At 49.7% G+C, this 23593-nt stretch overlaps 1 protein-coding gene across 2 annotated transcripts in view; it reads left to right on the forward strand.

Moving 5' to 3' along the window:
• EPHX2 (epoxide hydrolase 2) overlaps nt 1–21327 on the forward strand; it is a 60984-nt gene extending 39657 nt beyond the window's left edge. For both annotated transcript variants that reach the window (XM_004775106.3, XM_004775104.3), the window contains 7 exons: nt 9585–9659; nt 12107–12140; nt 14058–14160; nt 15262–15331; nt 18938–19018; nt 20621–20679; nt 20857–21327. In XM_004775106.3, the coding sequence (XP_004775163.1) occupies nt 9585–9659; nt 12107–12140; nt 14058–14160; nt 15262–15331; nt 18938–19018; nt 20621–20679; nt 20857–20935 (501 nt within the window). In that variant the 3' untranslated portion in view covers nt 20936–21327. The remainder of the gene's footprint in view (nt 1–9584; nt 9660–12106; nt 12141–14057; nt 14161–15261; nt 15332–18937; nt 19019–20620; nt 20680–20856) is intronic.
• The last annotated feature ends 2266 nt before the right edge of the window (nt 21328–23593 follow it).

The raw sequence follows: 23593 nt of genomic DNA on the forward strand, positions 1-23593 counted from the left end.
ACAGTTCATTCTTACCAGAGGAGAGACATTTGAACTAGCCCTCGAAAGACGAATAGGATCCATGTGGGTTGCTCGGGAAGGGAACCAGCCTGAGGGGACAAAGGGCTGAAAAAGCAGAACTTGCTTTAATGTAGGCAAGTTATTTATCTTCCAGAAATACCATGGGACATAAGAGAGCTCCTAACAAAATACTCAGTGATCTGTACAGTGGGTTTCAGAAGGTCTGGAACATCATAAAATTGCCTGCACGATGCACTGTGTGCACGTATTTTCTCAGGGCGGGAATTCCTTCTTCATTTCCTTCAGAACTGTTACGTGTTCAGTACAAGCGAGGAGCAGCTGGAGCCGAAGGGCAGGACCTCAAAGAGCTTTAGTTAATGTGGGTTGTATCTCTTGGTCTCTACCATACTAGATACTGAAATTTTAAAATATTTTTTTTACTTAAAAAATAATAATATTGTGCCCAAGTTGATGTAAGTCACACATTTTTAAAAAATAATATCTTCCTTTAAAATTTAGTGGGGGGTGGGGGCGCCTGGGAGGCTCAGTGGCTTAAAACTCTGCCTTCGGCTCAGGTTGTGATCTCAGGGTCCTGGGATCGAGCCTCTGGGAAGCAGGGAGCCTGCTTCCCCCCTCCTCTCTGCCTGCTTCTGTGCCTACTTGTGATCTCTCTCTCTCTCTCTCTGTGTCAAATAAATAAATAAATAAAATCTTAAAAAAAAAAAAAGTTTAAAATTTAGTGAGAGGGGAGTGCCTGAGTGGCTCGAGGTCAGTTAAGTGTCCGGCTCAGGTTGTGATCTCAGGGTCGTGAGATTGAGCCCCATGTCAGGCTCTGCGCTGAGTGTTGATCCTTTTTTTTTTTTTTTTCTGAGTGTTGATCCTACTTGAGATTTTCTTTCTCCCTCTCTCCCTTTCCCAGGTATATTCTCTCTCTCCTCCCCCTCTCCCTCAATAAGTAAGTAAATAAATATGAAATGAAATGAAATAGGAAAATAAAATAAAATAAAAGCCATGGGCTCAAAATGGCATCACTCAGGTGAAGGCCCCCCAAGTCAGTAAACCAACACTCAGTGCCCAACCTGAGTGCAGTTTTAGCCCCCCCACAAACGTAACCTGTAAGCAGAGATTTCCTGGTCAGCACGAGGAGATCACTGAGGGGCGCCCTCTGTTGCCTCCTAAGGACCACCTTGCCTAGAACAAGGGCTTCTCTGCCCATCATGCCCTGCTTAGCACTCTCTCTGCCTAAACCTTGACTTTTCTGTAGCCCTCTGAGTGCCCTCTACTGGCCAGACAGGGTGCTGTCCGACTCATGAACCGATTAATAAAACCAAATAGATGTTCAAAACATACTTGGTTGAACTTTTGTTATTTAACAACACACATAAAATTTACCACCTGAACCGCTTCTAAGAGTACAGTTCAGTGGCATTAAGTGCATTCGCTTCACTGTACAGCCGTCACCCCCATTCATCCCCAGAAGGTTTTAATCATGCGGATCCCCAGCTGTGCCCAGTGAACATGGACTCCCCCTTCCTTCTTCCCTCGAGCCCCGGGCACCCAGCGTGCCACTTGCCATCTCTGGGCCTAACCACACCAGGTACCTTCTCGAAGTGGAGTCACCCAGGATTTATCTTTTTGGGTCTGGATTATTTCCCTTTATACAACATTCTTATGGCTGTTCCATGTTGTAGCATGTGTCTGACCTTCCTTTTTAGGACTCAGTGATGTTCCACTGTACGTGTGGACTACGTTTCTTTTATCCAGGACACTTTGGTTGTAGCTACTACTGTTTTTCTTTTGTTTTTTAAGATTATTTGTTTATTTCTTTATTTATTTGGCAAAGAGAGACTGAGCACAAGCAGGGGCAGCAGGTAGAGGAAGGAGGAGAAGCAGGCTCCCCGCTGAGCAGGGAGCCCCGTGCAGGACTCTATCCCAGGACCCCGGGATCATGACCTGAGCCGAAGGCAGGCGCTTAATGAGTGAGTCACCCAGGGGCCCTGCACCTATTACTTTGTGAGCATGGTAAGCCAAGTTCTGTTCACAAGTGCACTTTGGTGTCCTCCTGTCTTTCAGCAGAGCAGACAGGGCCTCGAGGGGGTTTACTCACTGGCCCAAGACCAGGTACTGATTGGGTTTGACCTAGCTTTGACTTCAAAGCCTACGTGCCTCCCCCTAAGCCAGCCACACTGTGGGGAGAAGGGGGGGGAGCTTGGACTTTGTGGTGTGTGCCCTGCTCATCCAAACAGCAGGAGAAGGAGCAAAGCCGGATAAGCTCAAAGGCCAGATAGACAAAAGTGACCTCAGGGGAAAACTGCTTATTAGCTGCCCCCCTAGCAGGACTTTTTTTTTTTGTTTCAAAGGTTATTATAGTCATTGTAGAAAAATCAGTACCCCTATTGTTATGTTGTAGCTGCTGGGTTTAAAACCTGCAGGAAGGGTTGGGAGAATGGTTTTTGTTCTTAAGAACAAAGCCTCTTGGTAGAGAAATGTTCAATATTCAAATGAGCGCAGGCTTGGTGAGGGATGTAGATTTGGGGCCAAGTCCGCTGCTGAGGCTGGTCTGGACGGGTGCAGAGCTGGGTCTCAAGGGGAAACCGTGCATAGGGGTCCTGCCAGCACGTCTGCTTCCCACTTATCAACAGGCCAGTCCCTTCTGACCTTGGGCACTCAAAAGGGAGGTCTAGTTAGATGATTTTCAGATAGTAACAGCTTCAAACTGAAGCTGAATCCAGGCCAGGAAACACAGCATAAGGTGGAGAGCACATGTTTCATTCAGGGCTGGGTGCTGGAACCCCCTCCCTCCTGCCTCCCAAACTCATCCCCACCACTCCCCCAACCAGGAGGAGCACACAAGGTCAGGATGGATAGTGGCCTGTGGCTGTTCCTCCCGCGCCTCCTTCACATTTGCTGAGCCAGACAGGGTGTGGCTTAAGTAAACCCCAAGTTTAGATTCCGTTCCTCTAGTTCTTTGAACTTTGAGCCAATGTGTTCACTGTACCATCCTGCAAATTTGCCAAGTCTGGTGGAAACTAAAATTAAAAGGGTGTGTGTGTGTGTGTGTGTGTGTGTATGTGCTAGGCAAAGAGATGACAGGCTTTGCCTTTGTATAGTAGGAAAGTGGAGGAGGCCTCTCTGGGCCGCAAAGACAAGTAGAATTGGCTGTGTAATTTGATCTCGACTAGTTCCCTGTTTTAATTCTTAAGATTCTTCACGTCCTTGCTTAGCTTCCGGAGATTTCATAGCCCCTTTGCCCCAGAAATCAGAACATGGTTAGTGCACACCCTCCTCCAGCGCCCCACACCAGTCCCTTTTCACTCCTCCTCAGTAGTATTGTGTGTATTGTTATTTCTTGGGAGAAGGGTGTGCGGCGTGCACCCGTGTGTGTGGCATGGGTGTCTGGATCTGTACAGCCAGCTATCGGCTATATATACCAGGGCAAGCCAGAGCCCACTTCTAAGTATTTAACCAGCTGAGAAAGGAGGTAACAGAAAATGTGGCGAAAGGAAATTATAGGTATCAGTCAAGAAGAGACGGTTTCACCGGTGGAAGGGTCCCCCAACCCAGCCTGCACAAACGATTTTTTTCCTTCTCTCTCACGGTGTTCCGAGTCTTCCTTAATCCCCAGAACACCCTAGTAACGCATCCCCCCACCCCCCATCAGGCACCAGACTATGGAGACAGCTGGTGACTTGTTACTGCCTGTATTTTGTAGATGATTTATACTTGGTGCTTTAAAAAAAAGTACTCAGTTGTATGAGATAGAATGTTGGCACCCCCTTCACTCATCTAGAAGTAGGTACTATGAATAGTTCTGTGAGTATTTCCCAGACGGTTTTTTATAAGATGCTTTTAAGTGTGGCAGGGGCGGGCGTGCTTATGTGCCTATGGGCGGACAAGTAATTTTTATAGAACTGGAGTCGTGCTGCCTTTCCATTTACTAGAGCTTGGACACATTTTCTCGCCAGTACGTACAGATTTACCTCACCCGTTGTAGTGGCCGCTCGGTGCCCCCAGAATACAGGTGGCCCATCAGTTACGGAGCCAGTCCTCTCCCGAGGACATTATTCTGGTGGTTTGTCCCAGCGGAACAGTACCTTTTAAAAGAAAGCCCTGCTGTGTGCTTCCTTTCTCAGCCAGCCTTCCCTCCCATGGTCTGTCTGAGCCTGCAAGAGGCAGGAGCCCTTCTCATTTTATTTGTGTTTTCTTACATGTGTAATCTTACATTCTAGTAAAAAGAACCAAATACTGAGGGGTTTGAAGTCTGGAGTTCTCGTCTCCAGCTTGGGTATTTATAAAATGCCCGACTTTGAAGGAGGTTACACTCCCACCCCAGAGTCTCCATCTGTAAGGCGGCCTCCCCAGCTCAGCACTGTGGGAGAGCAGAGGACCCCCCCCCACCCCAGGGGGGAGGTGGCTTCAGAGAGCCTCAGGTCTCCTTAGGGACCTCCTGTGGGACCTAACTCACCTCTCTCTCGTTCTCTCTCTCTCTTTCTCCCCCTCCCTCCCTGCCTCCCTTGTGTGTGCATGCCTGGCTGAACACTGGAAAGTAATCAACCATTTTCTCTTTTTGCCCACATTTTGGATAACATTTTCCACTTCAGGGACAACCCTACCCTCCGCCCCCCAGACATGGTTTCTGGCCTATTTTGAGAAAACTCTGCTCCAGAGTTTCAGAGGAATCTGAGTATTTATGATCAAGAGAGACAGAACATGAAGCAGCATTGCTGTCCCCAAGCCCCTGATGGGAAGGATACTTCCTTCTCCTCTTCCAGACGCATCTTCTAGTGTTGGCTGGAGGGGGACAGAGGTGGCCTGAGCGCCTGCTTTGATGGACCTGCTGTTTGGTTAGGTGGCTGTCTCCACGGTCTTAGAAATGAAACCATAGACCCAGTTAAGTGCCTCTTCTGAGGCAGACCTGTTGTACATCTTGGAAGGAGCAAATGGGAGATGAGAGAGGAGAAATCCCATTGCATAGGGACGTAGCAGGAGGATGCCTCTAGGAGGAGGTCTGAGTTTGAGAAGGTGGCTGCTCTGCCCTCCCAGCTGGGAAACCTTCCTGGCAGGTGAAGTGACTAAGGGCTCCTCCCTTGTCCACACACTGGGTGAAAAGTGTACCCAAAACTTGGTCTTCTGAATGGTCTTGGATAGTCTTAGTCTTGGTCTTGGATTCCGCATTTCTGGGTTTCCTCAAACAGTGAGTGAAATGTGTGCCTGGGAGGAAGCTGGGCTGGGGGACATGTGCTGAGATCTCAGGAGCCAGATCCCACACCCTGTGCCCAGCACACCCAACAGCCTCCTGGTGGTGGGGAGGGAGGCAGGTGCACAGCCCGCCCTGAACCTGTAGGTTATGTAGGCCCTAGTCCCTTTCCCTCCTCACTTACCCTCCAAATTTAGAGACTTCCTGAAGTGGTGTATTATTTTTTTTAGGGCTGCTGCAACAAATTACCACATACTTTGTGGCTTGAAACAACAGAAATTTAGGCCTTCAAGTTCTGGAGGCTAAAGTCCAAAATCACGGTGTTAGCAGATTTGGTTTCTCCTGGAGGTTCTGAGGGAGTCCATTCCATGCCCCTCTCCTAGCTTCTGGTGGTGCCGGAAACCCTTGGCACTCCTTGATGTGCAACTCGTCACTCATCCGAGATCCTAATGGTTCCATCTGCGAAGACTCCATTGCCATACAAGGTCACATTCACAGCTGCTGGGCATTAGATCCCTGGATGTGCCTTTTGGGGGACCACTCCTCAACCCACTACAGTGCAGTGTGATAACACTGGGGTAGGAATGAAAGTATATCTCACCGGAAGCTACATTTCCTTCATTGGTCCCTCTTGAGGTCAGTTTTAAGGATCAGATTGAGGAGTGTGACAAGGTAGCCACACGGACAGACATGTTTATTAGCCAGAAGTTGGAAATAGGTCTGAGGAGTAAGGGCAAAGTGCAGGATACTAATCTGGAAAGCACAGAAAACAGGGAGAAGAGGATTAGTAGTGTCCTCACAGCTATGAGCTTCTGTGGTTTCAGGTTTAAAATAAAGAGAGGGAGGAGGCAGAGGTGGTTAGATGGAAAGGCCAAGAAATTCTGGTGAATTCTCCCAGGTGGGTTTCCTTATACTTCTAGTCATTCACTCTATAAGTCCTCCTTACACAGCCTCCAAGTACTACTCTGGAGACAAAGCTCCAGGATTCATGGAATTCCAAAGGCTTTGTTCTAGGGGCTTCTTTCTGAACCCAGAACTGTCTTCCGTTTGCCTGCCCCAGTGAGAGCGTTGGGTCCTAAGACAGCAGGCTCTATCATTTGTCTCTGTTCCATAGGTTACTGCGCACCTCCAACTTGATCAAGCTGGGGCTGACTTACCTTGTCTGGTGACGATGAGCTCGTGGGGGGGGGGCACAGAAAATAAAAGCCACAATGACTTAGAAGACCTCCCACCAGAGTCTTCCTCTCCTCTTCCAGTCGCCCTTTCCCCCTCTTCCCTTTCTCCCTCCCACCCACCGGGGTGTCCACTATTACCATGCTGTAGGCCATGAGAACAAAAACAGGAATAAGATACACTGGGTGTCCATAAGAAACTCAGGCTGATAAGGGTACCAGAGTCCCAGAATAGACATTTCAGTTGTAGTCCAGTGACTTTAACAATAGGGATCCTAATAAACCAGTAGTTACCACTTATTGGCTTTTCTCCCGCATGTCAGGAATTGTAAGAAACAAGGCATTCTCATTCTTGTGGAATCCTTGCAAAACTCATTATTTCATAAATGAGGAAATTGAGGCTTGCCCAGTTGAGTATGGGGACAGGGGCTTGTAGCCTTGTTGGCTGGATTCCAGAGCCCGTCTCAAGGGCTCCACTCCGGAGCACAGAGGGAGGAGTCCGTCCCCGCTGGGGCAGGCAGGAATCTTGTCATTAGTCTGCGGGACTTAAAAATACGGTATCACCTTTGGAAAAACTGACAGGGTCGGGTGATAATCAGCAGGGCGTGGGACCAGAGTACAGATGTTCCCATCCTCTCGGCTTTCTGGCCCTCACCTTTGTCCTCGTTCTTCTGTTGATCCCATGTCCTTTCATGTGGGCCGACAGACTTGTTTACCTTATGGATCCCTCTGATTTTTTATTGACCCATCTGGCATCCATCTGCTCTTCTACGGACCGTTTGCGGGTTAGAGCCCTGTCCAGACCTCTGGGCTCTTCCAGGCCCTGGGCTCATGACCCAACTGGCAGCTCTTTCTGGGATGACGCTCCCAGTAAATAAAAGCCCTGCCCCATGTGACAGGCGGCGCCGACCACAGCTTTTATTGATCAGTTAAAGGGCACTTCCTCCTGTGGCTTTTTTCTTGCCCTGATTCGTCATGTAGCAGAGGGTCACGACCGAATCTCCATCATAATTGAATCTGACCAAGGGGAGGAGGGTTGTAACGAACTCATCAAACTCAATCGACCTCGCTCACTGCAGAAAATCTCCAACTGCGGTCCCAGCGCTGCCGGTGATAAATGTTTCCTTCCGTGCCTGCTGCCGTCTCATAGATCAGAGCCCTCACCGTGTTGATGTGCAGAACACACAGAGTGGGCTATCCTGGGGCCTCGTAAACGTGAGCAGGACGGAGAGGGCTGCAGGTCCCCAGAGAGACCTGGCCTATGGCACCCTCCTCTCTCGAGAACATGAAGAGGAGGAAAGGAACCAACATCTATGTTCAGCCCCTCCTCTGTCCTAGGACCAGTCACAGAGGCTCTCAAATGGATGCCCCCCCCCCCGTCCTCAGGGTGGCCCGGGGCGGGGGGCACGTTAAAGCGCTATGGGATCCAACAAGAATACAGATAATGGGATGCGCAAAGGGGAACTTGGTTGAGAAGGCAGTTTGGGGGACAGATGTTAAAAGTTCTTTGAAGGCCACACTAAGGGAACTAGGTGTCCTTTTTTTTAAGATTGATTTATTTTAGAGAGAGAGCATGGGAGGAAGGGCAGAGGGAGAGAATCTCAAGCAGACCCCCTCCCCACCCTCCACTGAGTGTAGAGCCCCACCGGGGCTCAGTCTCAGGATCCTGAGATCATGACCTGAGCAGCAACCAACAGTCCCCCCAGGCACCCCAGGAATTAGGTGTTCTTGATGGAAGTTTCTGGTCTGTTAAACCAGGGAGTTGAGAAGGTCAGGACACCTACTCAGAAAACTTCCTGTAATCCATTTCAGCCCGTGCCTGGGTACATTCAGGTGAGCTGCTGGAAAGGAGAAAAAAGTATATTGGCACTGTGCTGTAGACCGAATGTTGAAATTCCTATCCTCACTGTGGGGATGTCAGAAGATGGGACCTTTGTGGGGGGTGATTAGGTCAGGAGTGTGGCGCCCTCGTGAGCGGGAGGAGTGCCCTCTTCAGAGAAAGCTCTGTTGCCCCTTCTGCCATGTGAGGGCCAGAGTCTGAAGACAGGGAGTCTGCAGACACCTTGATCGCAGACTTCCTAGTCTCTGGACTGAGGAATGAATGTCTGTTCACAAGCTCCCCAATGTATGGGATTCTGTTCCAGCATCTGGAATGGACTGAGACACCGCCACACTCTTTTTCCGTGTCCTGCTATAGCACTAGTCTCCTTGGGGCTGTGTTGGGGAAGGATCTTGATTCCTTCCCAGCAGTTGCCCTGGAGGGGGTCCCTGCCCCAGGGATGGCTATCTTTCTTTACACAGGTTTTATAACAGCTTTCAGGTCCAAGGGCTTTCAATTTCCGGAAAGGAAAGACTGGATTAAAATGTTCCTTTCATGCCCTAAAAAATCATGTCCCAGGAGACTAGCCAGTAAATTAGCATCCACTGATGGATCTCAAAACCCCCTGCCACCCTGTCTTAGTGTCTGGATGTGCTCCTGGATGGGGGATTTGGTAAGAGGAAGGGGAGGTGGGGAGCTGAGGTACCCAGACCCTGAGTTTCCAGGATGAGAAGGGGCCCAGTATCTGTGGAACTGATGAGGCAAGTCCCAAGTCGGAGACCTGGAAATGAACCAAGAACCGTGTGTAGATGAGTCATCACATGCAACAATGCTGCCATGAGTGGGGAGACCTGGTAATTCATCACCACAAAGGATTTGGGTCTCAGCTCTTCACAAGGCAACCTCGCTGCCCTGTCCTTTGGGAGATAATCCATGGGCATGGAATAATGATCAGTCTATAATCATTTAGACCCAACTGAAAGAGATTGGGTTTGAAGTTACCATAGCAAAACGAGATGCGTGCATGGAACACCTTTTGGCTTTGCCACTTGGCTTCTTAGAATCCTTGGAACCGTTCCTTCTCACCAGCAACTACTCCTGTCCGGCCCTCCCCCATTCCCTTAGAGGGCTTGTTACAAGTAAGACATTCTCACTGTAGGAATTTTGAAAAACAGAGAAGAAAGCAACATCCATAAACCCACCTCCCAGGGAGGGACCACTGTTAGCATCTTGTGTTTTATTTGAAGCTTTTTTTTAAAACGTGTGTTTCAGTCGGAAAACCCAGACTGATGCACTTCTAACAAAACGTGGGCTGAAGGAGACAGACGTTGGGGGCTTTCAGCTTTTGGTCAGATTTCTGCAGAGTCCTTCCTTTTGCTTTTTTGATTTGTTTCAGGGAGTGGCTGAGGCTGAACTGGAACAGAACCTGAGTCGGACTTTCAAAAGCTTCTTCAGAGCAAGTGATGACATGGTGAGTGTTGCAGAGGGCAGGGTGGTTGGGGGCACAGGAGGGAAGGAATGGGGAGCTGCGGAGGCTGGAAGTGTCTCTGGAAGGTTTCCCTGGGAGGGGAGGCTCCTGGGGTGTGGCCAGGTCTGGAAATGAGCACATGGCCTTCTTTTCTTTGACTTCTGTAGTCAGGGTGCTGGAGGTCCTCACTTGGCCGAGCCCCTCATTGTGGGAAAAGTCTACATCCTCCCTGACCCACACCAGTACGGCTTTGAGATAAAGATCAAAGAAGGATTATAAAGGATTTTAATAGCAACAGTTGAGAAGTTGTGCTGTGACTGCTGCTACCATTGTCACACACACAGTTGTCCAAGTCTCAAACCAATTGAGATCACTAACGCTTGTGTTGGAAAGGAGCCTAGAACGCTTTAGCTCTGTAATCGCAACTTGCTTTTTTTTTTTTTTTTAAGATTGTATTTATTTATTTGAGAGAGAGGGAGAGCACTCAGGGGAGGGTCAGAGGGAGAGGGAGAAGCAGACTCCCTGCTGAGCAGGGAGCCCTATTCGAGACTCACTTGCAGGATCCCAGGATCATGACTCTAGCTGAAGCAGATGCTTAATCAACTGAGTGACCCAGGTGCCCCGCCCCACCCCAGCCCGCTGCCTTATGTGTGGGTCGTCCTGTCATTGCGGTTGTTCGTACAGTCAGTGCTGCTGAGCACTGTTTGCCAGCACCCTTGCTGGTCACACCTGGCTTCTTGCTTCTTTTTGTTTCTACTTCTTGAAGTACCTTCTTTGGTAGTTCTCTCTATAAAAGTCTATTAATAATAAACTTACAGGGTGCCTGGGTGGCTCAGTGGGTTGAGCCTCTGCCTTCGGCTCAGGTCATGATCCCAGAGTTCTGGGATCGAGTCCCGCATCGGACTCTCTGCTCAGCAGGGAGCCTGCTTCCTCCTCTCTCTCTGCCTGCCTCTCTGCCTACTTGTGATCTCTCTCTGTCAAATAAATAAATAAAATATTTAAAAAAAAAAAAACAATAATAAACTTACAGTTTTTTGGCCTGAGAATATTTTCATCTTGATCTTCAGTCCTATAGACTAGTTTATCCAAGTATGGAATTCTAGGTAGAAGTTTCCATCATTGCTTATGAAAAACCAGCCCAAGATCTGCCCTCCTCCTTGTATATAGTGGTGTCTGGTCTGCAATTCTATACGTCTAAGATGTTTTCTTTTTTAATTTCCATGAACAAGGTTTTTGTTTATGTATGGACGTTGTAGTTGGTTCTTTTCCAAACTATTCTAATCTTTTGTATTCTTGTCATTCTAATATTTTGTATTCTTGTATTCTTTTTCCATCTTTGATGTCTTTAATCGTGTTAAGCAGACTTATTTTTTTCATTCTTTCTCTCTCACTCTGAAAGTCCTATTATTTGATATTCTTAGGAGACTGGGCTTTACTGTCTGCTGTGTTTGCTGTCTCACAGTGGGGCCTGTATGTGTGCATGTGGGGGCGTGGGGGAGTGTTCTGTAGTTTTGCTTCGTGAGCTCATCTTCAGCAGTGCTGAAACTGCACCAATCTGCTTCTGCTGGGCTTGAGAAAAGACCCTCATGTGCTTTAGCATTGGCTGCTTCCACCTGAGTCCATGGGCGTGACCGGCCCAGGCCTGCTCTTCTTGTTGTTTACCTCACAGCTTTGGGGTTTCCAGATCCCGCAGGTAGAGTAGGCTTAAACCCAAGCACCTATGAAGGCAGGCTTATGCCTGTGAATTCCTAGGGGGAGCTTTCTGTGGTTTCCTCTTCCTACCAAACTGAAATGAAACAACTCACTTTGACATTGCTTTGCCATGACATCATCCACCATGATAGGTGGATTTTTTTCTAATCCACCCTTTCACTGAGGACTGCAGATTTTCTGGGTTTCTGGTAGAGGGACAGGGAGTATCTCCTGTTTAACTGCCCCCCTGCTCCTGCCATAGGTCTAAGGTCTCATCTGTTCCCCATGGGTTGTATCCACCCAAGTTCTTATGTGACTAAGGCCTGCAAGCACTCAGGAGCAGCCGTGGTGCCGAGCTTTGGTTCGTAACTGCCTTCTGCTTTGACCCCCTGCAGACATCTCTAGCTCTCTTGGGAGTTGTGCGTGTTTGTGTAACCTGATGGCGCTCATAGGCCTTGGGTTGTGTCAGGGTTTGCACATGGCCTGTTTCAATATTTTTCCTTTACTTCACCCAGGACAACATTTCTTTCTTTCTTTTTTTTTTTTTTTTAAAGATTTTATTTATTTATTTGACAGAGAGAGATCACAGTAGGCAGAGAGAGAGGAAGGGAAGCAGGCTCCTTGCTGAGCAGAGAGCCGGACGCGGGACTCGATCCCAGGACCCTGAGATCATGACCTGAGCCCAAGGCAGCGGCTTAACCCACTGAGCCACCCAGGCGCCCCCAGGACAACATTTCTAACCTTCCTTTTCCCCACAGGCTTTTCTCAGCGTGAGCAAAGTCCGTGAAATGGGTAAGAGGTTCTTAGGAGGGAAGGGGGATGGGAGGGCCATGGCAGAAATCAGCTAAGGGTTAAACGAGTGTCCATCTGACTGCTCTGAGCAGAAGCAGGAGCCCTCCACGACCATTAGCTCTGAACCGGGATTTAACAAAACACCCCCACCCCTGCCCCGGCTGGTGAATAACCAGCCCTCACCCTAGCCCTGGGCTGATCTGACGACCTTGGTTCCTGCCCCTACCCCCAGGGAACTCTGGGTCCAAGATCTTAAACAGGAAGAGCTTAGAGGATCTTAGAGCTTGTCAGGACAATCCCACCCTCTGCTGATAAGGACCAAGGCCCAAGATAGGGACTGACCTTTGCAGTGTCACCTGGTATTCGCAGAGTCCAAGTCAGCTAGACCTGGAGCCAGAACTCCTTGGTCATAATCCACTGGCCTTTCCTCCCTCCGAATACTGCGCTCCTGTTCTTTCCAGTTCACCCACATGAAGACCATCCTTGTTCTCCCTCCTGGGTTGGATACAAGTGCAGAGTTGAAGCCCTGCACATCCCCACGGCGCACAGATCCAGCACAGCTCCCACAGAATCTTGCTTTTGCCCCCACCCACACCCCCACGGAGGCCCTGCCAGTATGCACGCGTATTGATAACGATTGCTGCCTCTCCTTTGAGCATCAGACATGGGCCTCATCCCCTTGAGATCTACTGTTTATCATCCTCATGACATCCTTTAAAAATCCCATTGTTACCACTCATCTACGGAGGAAGAAAGTGGATCTCAGAAGAGTTAAGGAGCTCGTTCAGAGGGACAAGGCTGGACTTAAACTCCTCCCACCCTAAAGGCCATACTCCTCTCTCTGGTCAAGAAAGCCTCTTCCCTCCCTCTTCCCTTCCTCCTTCCTTCTCTCCCTCCCTCCCTGTCTTTCCTCTTCCATGCAGTCACTTGTTTGTTTATTCCCCGAGCACGTGGAGCTCACACTTGATGTGACGCAGGGACAGCCAGCCAGATACACGAAGCATAGCCACTGCCCTCGGGGAGCCTACAGTCTTTTAGGGTGGCAGATCACAGTAGTCACAGGAGGAGAGCTGGTGGGAGCTCTTACAGAGAAAGCCAGGAGCCGCAGGTCAAGGGGTCGTGGGGAGGCACCCTGATCACATACCCCTTTGATAACATCTCACAAAACTCAGCCTCACCCAGTTATTGTGCCTCTGAGGCTTCAGGAGCCTGAAAATGGTGAGTCAGCCCTGTTCAGGCACTGACGTTACTAGCCCTTCTGGCTGTCCCCTGTGAAATAGCAGCCGTCCGCAGGCTGCCCATTGTCATCGCAAGGTGGCTGCCAAGGGGACTGGGGACTGCCAGGACACAAGGTACACCTCTGAGGACAAGCTAGGATTCCACACTGTGCAGAGGATCGCGAGACCATGTTGTAGAAGGCAACAGAATGCGTGCTCCCTGTCCTGGATTTTCCTCCAGGCTAAGAGAAAAATCTGAGCACACTCTGATGAAAATTCTGAGGCTCAGAGGAGGTATCTAAAGAGGGATGTTATTAGTTAAGCTAATGGGAGTGGGGAGGTGAGGGGGTAGCTGGAAGGCCGATGGGGCCTGGTAAACAGTAAATAGTGTCCTGGAATTAAGTCGCGAGGTTTTGAGGAAAGGGATATTTTTTGTCCTCAAGTTTGTTCTGGAAGGGGAGGTCCATGTGCATGATATCACTGGGTTCCAGAATGACAGCGAGGGCACAGATTTGCAGCTTGAGAGGAGATGAGCTCGTTGTGCTGAGAGAGAATGAATGAAGGAGCAGGAGACCCTTCCCCGAGAGTTCAAGATGGGACAGGAGAGGCAGTTTGGTGCCCAGCCTCAGCTGGGAACGTGCCGGAGTCAGAACTCGGGCTCCTGGCCCTGGGCTGGATGCAAACAGGTGGTTGTTTGCAGGAGGACTGTTGGTGAGGGCCCCAGAAGAGCCCAGCCCCAGCAGCATCGTCACCGAGGAGGACATCGGGGTCTATGTGCAGCAGTTCCAGAAGTCTGGTTTCAGGTAAAGACGACAGTACCCCAAACACAAAAGAGAGACAATTGGCTAGAGGGCTCTTCTGCTGTCAGGGTACAGGTCAGGCCTGCTGTGCCTCCTGGGAATGCGTGACCAGCTTCTGCTTGAACTCCTCTGCTGTCCGGAGGCTCACTCCTGAAGATTCTTGGCCTGCTCTAGTGTGGGATAACCCAGCTTGCTTCCCCCTTGTGCTGATGGGCCCCTCAGAACAGAGGATTAAAAACATTCTTTAAGGGGCGCCTGGGTGGCTCAGTGGGTTAGGCCGCTGCCTTCCGCTCAGGTCATGATCTCAGGGTCCTGGGATCGAGTCCTGCATCGGGCTCTCTGCTCAGCAGGGAGCCCGCTTCCCTCTCTCTCTCTCTCTGCCTGCCTCTTCATCTACTTGTGATTTCTCTCTGTCAAATAAATAAATAAAATATTTAGGAAAAAAAAAAAAACACATTCTTTAAGTCATAACCCCTGAGAGGATCAGAGGACAGCTCTGGGTTCTTTCTCAGAAAAATACAAAAGCCTAGAGACACTCAGAAGTTGCATGTGTCTTCCGGGGAGGATATCAGTGTCTCCTGTTCTTGGTGTGTGTTGGTTGGTAGGTGTGGACTGAGGACTGGGAGAGTGTTCAGGGCCAGCTCCTGGTCATCCTTACGTGTCCCGAGAGGCCTCTTAGAGCCGCCCGCCTATGTCCCACTGGAAAGAGGTCACCTCCACACTACAGCCACTCCCGGAGTCCCTTTCCAAGAGGTCCCGGGCCGAGGAGTGTCTTCTGGCTGGTGAGGGAAAGGAACAAAGCTCCCTGCCTTCCAAGAACACGGAGTCCTGTAGGGCCAGCATCTGTGTGTTTCAGGAAGCCCCCTTCAGTGGCTCTCTCGGCCAAGCCCTGAATGCCTCCACTAGGCCTCGCTCGTTAACTCATGGCCAGTGTGTCAGGCAGCCAGCTGGGACCCCTGGGCTCTGTTCTGCTCCTCCCTGCAGACACCTTTGCTCCCACTGGGAAGAGCAGCTCTGAGTGGAGCTGACTCCTGGTGAGGTCTGCCGCATGGTCCTCTCCTGAGAGCTTTCCTGTTCTTGTTCCCTGATCTCCCCCGCCCCCAGAGGTCCCCTGAACTGGTATCGAAACATGGAGCTGAACTGGAAGTGGGGCTGCAAAGCTGTGGGATGGAAGGTGAGTGCTGGTTCAGGGTGGTTGCGCTCCCCCCAACCCCCCCACCACCCCTCCGCCATGAGCCCCTTTGGGGGCTCCTCATTGGTCCAGTGAATCTAGCCTGTGGTCCAAGCTGGGGTTGGGGGGATGGGCAGTCTGACTTGCCCTCTTTCTCCTTTCTGTCCTTTCCCTCCACTCAAGGGGGTCTTTGGAGGACTTTTCCTGATACTTTTCCTTGGAATGGCCGAGGGCGGCTTTGGGGCAGAGCAGGGGTCTGGCAAGGTGACCCCAGTGCCACCGGGGAAGGCCCCAGGTCAGGGCAGTGGAAAGTCCCAAAAGACTCCCAAAAGGGAGAAGGATCATGGAGCCCCCATGTCACAGAGTAGCATGAGGTCCTCTCAGAGAGACAGGCTTTAGCCGCTGGCTGTGTCACGTCACCCAAGTCAGTCTGAGCCTCCATGTCCTGGTTTGCCAAGCAGAAGATGTGTTTCCAATCTCTGGGTCTGCAGAGGGAGTAGAGATAGACCCTGCATTTTTGAAAGTTCACTTTTACAAAAGACCTGCTTTAGTAACAGGTTTCCGTGACTGAAAGAAATTGAAAGGATTTTCGCTTTTAGGGGAAAAAGCAGAAAGAGCATTCAGCATTTCTTTCGCAGTGAATCATTAGAGAGGTGGTTCACAAGCCAGAGGGCCCCACCGCACCCCTTCCCCAGGAACTCCCCTGCCGTAGCTTTGAACCCCGTCTCTGAGCACTTGGGCTTGACGTTGCTCTCTTTTCTGCATCCATTAGCAAGATGTTTCCTAAGGTATCAGAAAAGCCGAAAAGAGGTGATTTTGGGGGTCTGGGAAAGTTAAAAAATGTTTTCATATAAATTATTGGTGATTGCTTCTTCACCTTTCACCGTTTTGGCTTACAGCAGTTTTCACAGGAATGCTGTAGCCGGGGAAACCTGTGACAGGTCCCCAGGGTGCATTCAGAATGTGAAGAAAACCTATGGGAAATTTCATTTTCATGTTCCTCAGCTTAGTCAATCGCTGTGGTTATCTTGTTGATTCACTAAAGCGTGAATGCCCTCTGTGTGCCAAGCACTGTTCTGGACCTCAGGCATCCTGTGGCGGTTGTAACAGATGAGGTCCTGACCTTGTGGGATCAGGCAATAGAACATGGAGCACGTAGTTAAGAGCAGGCTGGGCAGCAGCTCGGCCTGGGATCTAATCCCTGTGTGACCTTGGGTCAGGCACCTAGCCACTCTGTTCTCTGTTGCTGCTTCTGTAATATGGGAATGACAAGAACAGTGCTTACCTCATAGGTGTGTATAAGGATAAAATGGATTGATGCCCGCCAAATGCTTAAACCAGCGCCTGGCACATACTGGTAGTTCCGTTAAGGCTCATTATCTTTGTCTCTCTCATCTGTGATTGACTGAAATGACAAAACCACGGTTTAATGGGCAGACATCTCTCCCAGCATGGAGGGGCATGATGACAGTCTTTGGGAAGGTGACGCCGGGGGTGCTAACGTTGGAAACCCCGTTCTTCTACAGCTGCCTCTCAAATCGCCCCCCTCCACCACCTCCTCTTGTTTCCCCATAACCAGTTTACACTGTGACTTGGAATATTCTAGAGTGTACAGCAGCCCCACGATGGGTTCCCACAATGAAATCACATCCGAGCACCCCCTGGTTCTTCATCGTTTGGTGACAGGGCTGCAGTGAGAAGCCCCTGGTTCCGTACATAGGGGAGGAACAGGGCAAGTCCCTTAAGTGGAGACAGAATGAAGCTCTTTGAAAATTATAATGGCAGAGGGAGAACGAGACACTAGAGGAGGCTTTCTCCAGCCCGCGGTAGTATCTGCCAGCAGGTGATGGTCACCTGCTGGTCACCACTGGTGATGAATAAAGCAGAGCTGATGTCAGGTTGGTGGCAGTTCTGGCTGACCCATTCACTCTGGAGTCCTGGCTGACCTTTTTAGGCATTCATTGAATTCAAAGAAAAGGAATATTGATCTCCACTCAAGGGCATCTTTCCCCCTTCCTGGTGTCATCTCTAATGTTCTGTTAAAACCCAAAATTCAGCTGAGTAAATTTGAAGACCTAATTGGCTTTATTTAGTGATTCCTGAATCAGGCAGCATCCTGTCTAGCATGGAGAGGGCACTCTGAGAACTGTACCAAGGGAAAGGTTTTAATAGGAAGGACGGGGTGGCTAGAAAGTTCTAAGTGAAAGAAAAGGGAGGATTGTTTCTGGCAAGGTCACCTTCCCTTAGGGGGAGGGTCAGGACTCTTAAGCACATTCCCTCACCTTCCTGTGGGGGGACAGAAAGGGCCCATGCGACAGATGACCTCATCAGTGCCAAAGCCTCGTGAATGAGGCATTTCTGGGGGAGGTCAGGATGCAGTTAGGTTAGGTATAAAGCTCCGATTTAGTGACTTGACCTGGCCCAAGTGACACCATTTGGGGCCTGCGGTTTTCTTCTCACTGTTCTGTGAAATATCAGTCACGTAGAGTGGGTCAGCACGCATGTTCTTACGTACATACACACACACACAGCACCACCATCCCTCTGACACTTCTAGTCACCAAATATCTGGGGGTACCCCTCCCCCCACCCCCACCAAACAATTCTCTGCCACACCAGCTGGGTGTGCTGCAACTCAAATCCATTCTGACACCGTTTCCCCGGAGATGGCGTTGGGTCCCGCAGGCAAGGGTCCCCCCAAGACTTTCCCCACCTCAGATGCCGGTCACCAGTCCACCTGTGCTTCTGGTGGACCAGCGGTCCTTCGGAGGTTCCCGCAACTCCCTGCTCAGGTTTGATTAACTTGCTGGAGTGGCTCACAGAGCTCAGGAAGGCGCATTTGTCGGCTTATCAAAGGAGATGGCAGAGAGCTTCACTGCCTGCAGAGTTGGAGGGTATCACCCACCCAGGGTGGATGGTGTTCACCAATGTGGACACCCCCCATGCTCCAACCTATAGGGATTTGGGGGTTTTATGCGGGCTTACTCATGTAGCCACAATCAATTATTAATCCATTTCCAACCCCTCTGCCCTCTTTAGAGAATGGGGTGTGGGGCTGGAAATCCCAAGCTTCTCATCATGGCTTGGTCCTTCTGGTGACCAGCCCCCATCCAGGAGCCCACCCAGAAATGCCTCAACAGAAAAAAGATGGTCCCAGTGCTCTATCCTTTCAGAATTTACAAGGGTTTTAGGAGCCCCGTGTCAGGCAGGGATGGGGTCCAAAGACCAAATGTTAGAACAAGATGGCTCACAATGTCCTTATCACTTAGGAAATTACAAAAGGGTTTTAGGAGCTCTGTGCCAGGAATCAGGGCCAACACAAATACACATATTTTCTACCCTCTCACACCACCATTTTAGATCTGCAGTAATAGCGATGCCTTCTTCCTTCAAAGCCTGGGGAAACAAAGCCAGGACCAACAACAGTACCATAGTGGGCCCTTGGGGTGGTGAGCGGGGCAGTGTTAATAGTGGAGGAAGGCACAAAGCATGAACATGAAGGTACTGTGTCCTTGCCGCGGGAGAGGGGACCCTGAGTGGTGGAGGGGCACAAGTAGGGTACTTTCCTTCCTCCTGTGTTTGCTCCCACTTCCTGTGACCCTTCCGCAGATCCTGATTCCGGCCTTGATGGTAACCGCGGAGAAGGACCCCGTGCTCGTTCCTGAGATGTCCAAGCATATGGAAGATTGGGTAAGGGATCGGTCCTGCTCTGGGGTCATTGGTGCTTCCCACCAGAGGGCACAGGCGTCATGGAGAAAAGATGGCAGCTGAGGACACAGCAGGAAATTTTGAATCACGGGCTTGACCAGGTTCTCGGTCAGAATCACTGTCACCTCTGGGGGGCAGCAGTCATGACTGGTGCTTCCTTTCTCCTGTACTAATGTAGCCTGTCACTCACTCACGCATGCATGCATTTAATCCTTCATTCATTCATTTCATGGGCTTTTACTGTGCACGTGAGTGTGTTGGCACAGTGCCAGATTCTGGGATGGGAAGGATGAGCCTATCTTTGGGGAGCTCACTGTCAGCAGTTCATCCCGAACCCAGGAGAGAATGAAGAAGAGTGCACGGTTAGGAGTGAGGTCTTTGCTGACCTTGGTGAACTGTAAGGCTTGCCTGGCAGAGAGAACAGGAGACAGGGTGAGAGGCAGGGAACATGCAAGGCATGCTGGGAGAAGGGCAGGAATTCTGTAAGCCTGGAAGATTCTGTGGAGCCCACTGGGCCAGGCTGAGCTTCGTATGTCCATGGGCATAAGCCGCTGAAGGGAATTGACAGGTGACAACCTTGTGGTTTGGAAGCTCGTTCTGCTACAAACGTGGAGGCTGGTTGAAGCTGGGGAGGCTTCCAGGTGGGGTGACTGTGGGCTGGCTCATTTATCCTGCCTAACTGCTGGGAGCAGTCCGTCCACACTGCCTGTGGCTTTGTGAGCCTCAGCAGACACAGCAGACAGTGCGTTAAGTGGGATCCTGCCAAGGACACTCTCTGTGGGCCCTAGAGCCAGCTGACCAAGAGCTGCAGAAAGCCGTGAGCCCCTCAGGAGGCGGGAGGAGGGATTCATTCTCTCCGTTCCTACCCTTTGAAGGTTTCTATAGAATTTCCAGTTCTTCAGCCGGCCCTTTCCAGCCCTGGCAACTGACTGCTAGCCTCATTGAGGTTTATGCTTAGAAGGCGTTGTGCTTGGCTCTGGGAGGAAAGCCACATTCCCCCCCCCCCCAGCATTTTCTGCATTGTGTTGCACAGTTCAAGGCTTGTGTCAGGAGGGAGCGGAGGACAAAGCTGCCACTTCCTCTCTGTCCCTGCGGCTTGTTGCTGTGACCCACTGTGGGGGTTCAGAGTCCAAAAAGGGAGGCTGAATAGCCCTGCATGCAGACCACTGGGGAGAAGGGAGGCAGCCTGCAAAGGTGGGAGGTGGCGGGGGCGGGACTCAGTCAACGTCTGTGTGGAATTTTCCAGACTGTGAACAAGCTGCTTCCTAATAATGCTGAAGAAAAGCAATTTGTGGTATCAGTGCAAGTCAGCCCTGAATTAGAATCTTAGCTCCACCACTGTCTGTGTGACCTTGGGAAGGTTACCTAACTTCTCTGTGCCTTCATTGTATCCCACAGGATTACAGTCAAGGTTAGAGAAAGCAATGCACATAGACTACCTGGCACATACGAGGAGCTCTGTAAAAGCTCATTCCTTTCCTAAATGATGCATGGTCTTCAGGGGGTGTCTATAGGGAGCACTAACCAAAGACCAGACCCATTTGCATTCTGCCATTGACTTTTCTGGGTGGGGTTTTTTTGCAGATCCCCAACCTGAAAAGGGGACACATTAAGGAGTGTGGACATTGGACACAGATGGAGAAGTAAGGAGATGTTGCGGGGCGGGGGGTGACCCCTGGGTGGAGGAGATCAGGACTTCCTGTTCACCTACCTCCATTAGTAAGGCCTTTCCCGGCTTGGCCGTGCCCTTCTTCACCTCTGCTTTTATGTAAGCGGAGTATGTCTGGACAGGTGTGACTTGCCCTTTCTTCCCTTTCCAGGCCCACCGAGTTGAATCAGATCCTCACTGAGTGGCTGGAGACTGATGCCAGGGACCCACCGGTGGTCTCGAAGCTTTAGGCTGTAGCTCATGCCGGCCCCCAGCAAGTCTTCAGGCCCTTCTTCTGTTGGGCGCTGCCCTCGGAACCCAGGCAAAACCTTGCCCAGAGCTCTTATAACCAGCAGCGTCGTCCCAAAGGGCTTTACTCCAGAGTGGTTTTCTTTAAATGAAGGGAGTCAAATCTCATGTAATTACAGATACAGGAAAAGTCATGTATGATTCATTCTCTAGGTATAAAGGTGTTACTTTATCTCTAAGAGCGGTTTGTGTTCTCTAGGGGACAGCCTAAGACAGCCGGGGGGTGATTTCTCTTTGACTAACCAATTCGCAGTTTGGTGGCAAAATCGGCAGTTAATTTTGAGGCACATCTGCTGACGTTGGAGCTCGTTGGTTTAATAAAGGTACAGCCACAGTGGTGCTTGGGTCTGTGTTCTGGGAGGAAGGCAGGGTCAAGGGCTGTCGCCTTTGAATGCATGTGTTTCCCTCTGCTCTTCAGTCTCCAAGGCACAGTGTGATCTGGACCAGCACTGTCCAGAGAAACTTTCAGTCCTGTGCCATCTGATGGAGAAGCCAGCAGCCCCGTGGAACCACATGCCCTTTCACCCTGCCACCCCAGAACCCTGTGCGCACATACACGCATATGCCCTGGGCACCCAAATGGGAAAAATGGGCATGAGGATGTGAATTTCTCATTTAATTTTAATTTATATGAATCTGAATTGTCCTGTGTGGCAGTAGCTGCTAGGGAAGACCAGGGCAGACTCAGGACAGACCCAGACCTTCCCTCTAGCCGTATCTTCCCCAGCCATGTCCAGAAGCCACGTCTCTCCCTGGATTGGTCTCCCCTGGGTGTGGCACCTCTCCCGGGCTTCAAGCTCTCATCGTCTTCTGCCTAGAGCCACGAAGCACTTGGGTGGGAAATGTCAAGCCTTGCTGTTCAGAGGAATCCATCTAGCCACAAATGGTAGAATATTTTCCTAGCAGCTGTAGAAGTTTCTCCTGAGTATTAGCTACCACACTCAGTTAACTGTCTGCTCCTCGAGACAGGAGAGCCCGTGAGATTGGCAGCTGCCTATCTAGGTGAGTCATCCTGGATCCTAACTCAGAAGATGCCAGCTATTTTGTAGAGGCTCATTAGATGTTTGCTGAATATATTAGAGATGGAAGCATGGATGCACGGATTCATGGGTTCATTTCAGATTCTTGATTTGGATGTCCTACCACGTGAGACACATGACCAATCGCATGACTGTGTCCATCATACCAAGCCTTGATGGAACAAGACTCTTGGAGCGCCTGGCTGGCTCTGTTGGTAGATCCTGCGACTCTTGATCTCAGTGTTGTGAGTTCAAGCCCCACGTTGGGCATGGAGCCTACTTAAAAATAAAAATGTTAAAAAAAAAAAAAGAAGACTTTTACTGAGACTCCCAGTTTACCTGTTATGAGAACTAAATTAAGAAGGAGAAGACCTGGGGTGCCTGGGTGGCTCAGTGGGTTAAGCCTCTGCCTTCAGCTCAGGTCATGATCTCAGGGTCCTGGGATCAAGCCCTGAATCGGGCTCTCTGCTGAGTGGGGAGTCTTCTTCCTCCTTTCTCTCGCTCTCTGCCTGCCTCTCTGCCTACTTGTGATCTCTCTCTGTCAAATAAATAAATAAAATCTTAAAAAAAAAAAAAAAAAAAGAAGGAGAAGACCTCCAGAAATTAGTCCTCTACAAATCTTAGCATTAACTGGATAACTTGGAAAAGTACATCAGTGGGTTTCTGCTGCAGACTAGAAATGCAATCATCTTTGTAAAAACACAGCTGAAGTATTTATGGTTAACTATAGATGCTTACAGTTTTAGTATTTATGAGTAGAATCACTTCATCAGTTTACCTCAATACATTTTGTCATCTTTGTACAAGGGTTCTGAGGCTGGTACCTACTTTCAAAGAATATCAGTGATATCTGTACTCCTGTAAGAGCTCTTTTTTTTCACTGTGGTAAAATATACCTAACATGAAATTTACCATTTTAACTGTTTCCAATTGTCCAAGTTCAGTGGCACAAAGTACACTCACTTTGCGACCATCACACCATTTGCCTCCAGAACATTTTCATTGTCCCAGACATAGACCATACCCATTGAACACTAACTCCATGTTCTCCTTCTCCCTAACCCACGGCAATACCCATGCTACTTTCAGTCTCTATGAATTTGACTATTCTAGCTAATTCACATAAGTGGAATCATACAGTATTTGTCTTTTTTGTGAATGGCATATTTCACTTAGTTTAAGATCCTCAAGGCTCATTTATGTTGTAGCCTCTGTTAGATATTCCTCCCTTTTGAAGGCTGAATAATATTCCATTGTCTGGCCAGGCTACATTTTGTTATCCATTCATCTGTTGGTTGACACTTGAGTGGCTCCTACATTTTGGCTATTATGAATAAGGCTGCTATAAACATGGTGTACACATACCTCTTTGAATCCTGCTTTCAGTTCTTCTGAGTTATATACCCAGCGGTGGAATTGCTGGGTCATAAGGTAATTCTATGTTTAATTTTTTGAGAATCTACCATACTGTTTTTCCAGAGTGGCTGCACCTGCACCATTTTTCATTCCCATCAACGATGCAAAGAGTTTCATTTTCTTTACATCATCACCAGCACTTACCATTTTCTGAGTTTTTGATCA

This window comes from Mustela putorius, unplaced genomic scaffold (genome assembly GCF_011764305.1).
Source record: "Mustela putorius furo isolate JIRA1106 unplaced genomic scaffold, ASM1176430v1.1 tig00000242_pilon_pilon_pilon, whole genome shotgun sequence".
NCBI lineage: Eukaryota > Metazoa > Chordata > Mammalia > Carnivora > Mustelidae > Mustela > Mustela putorius.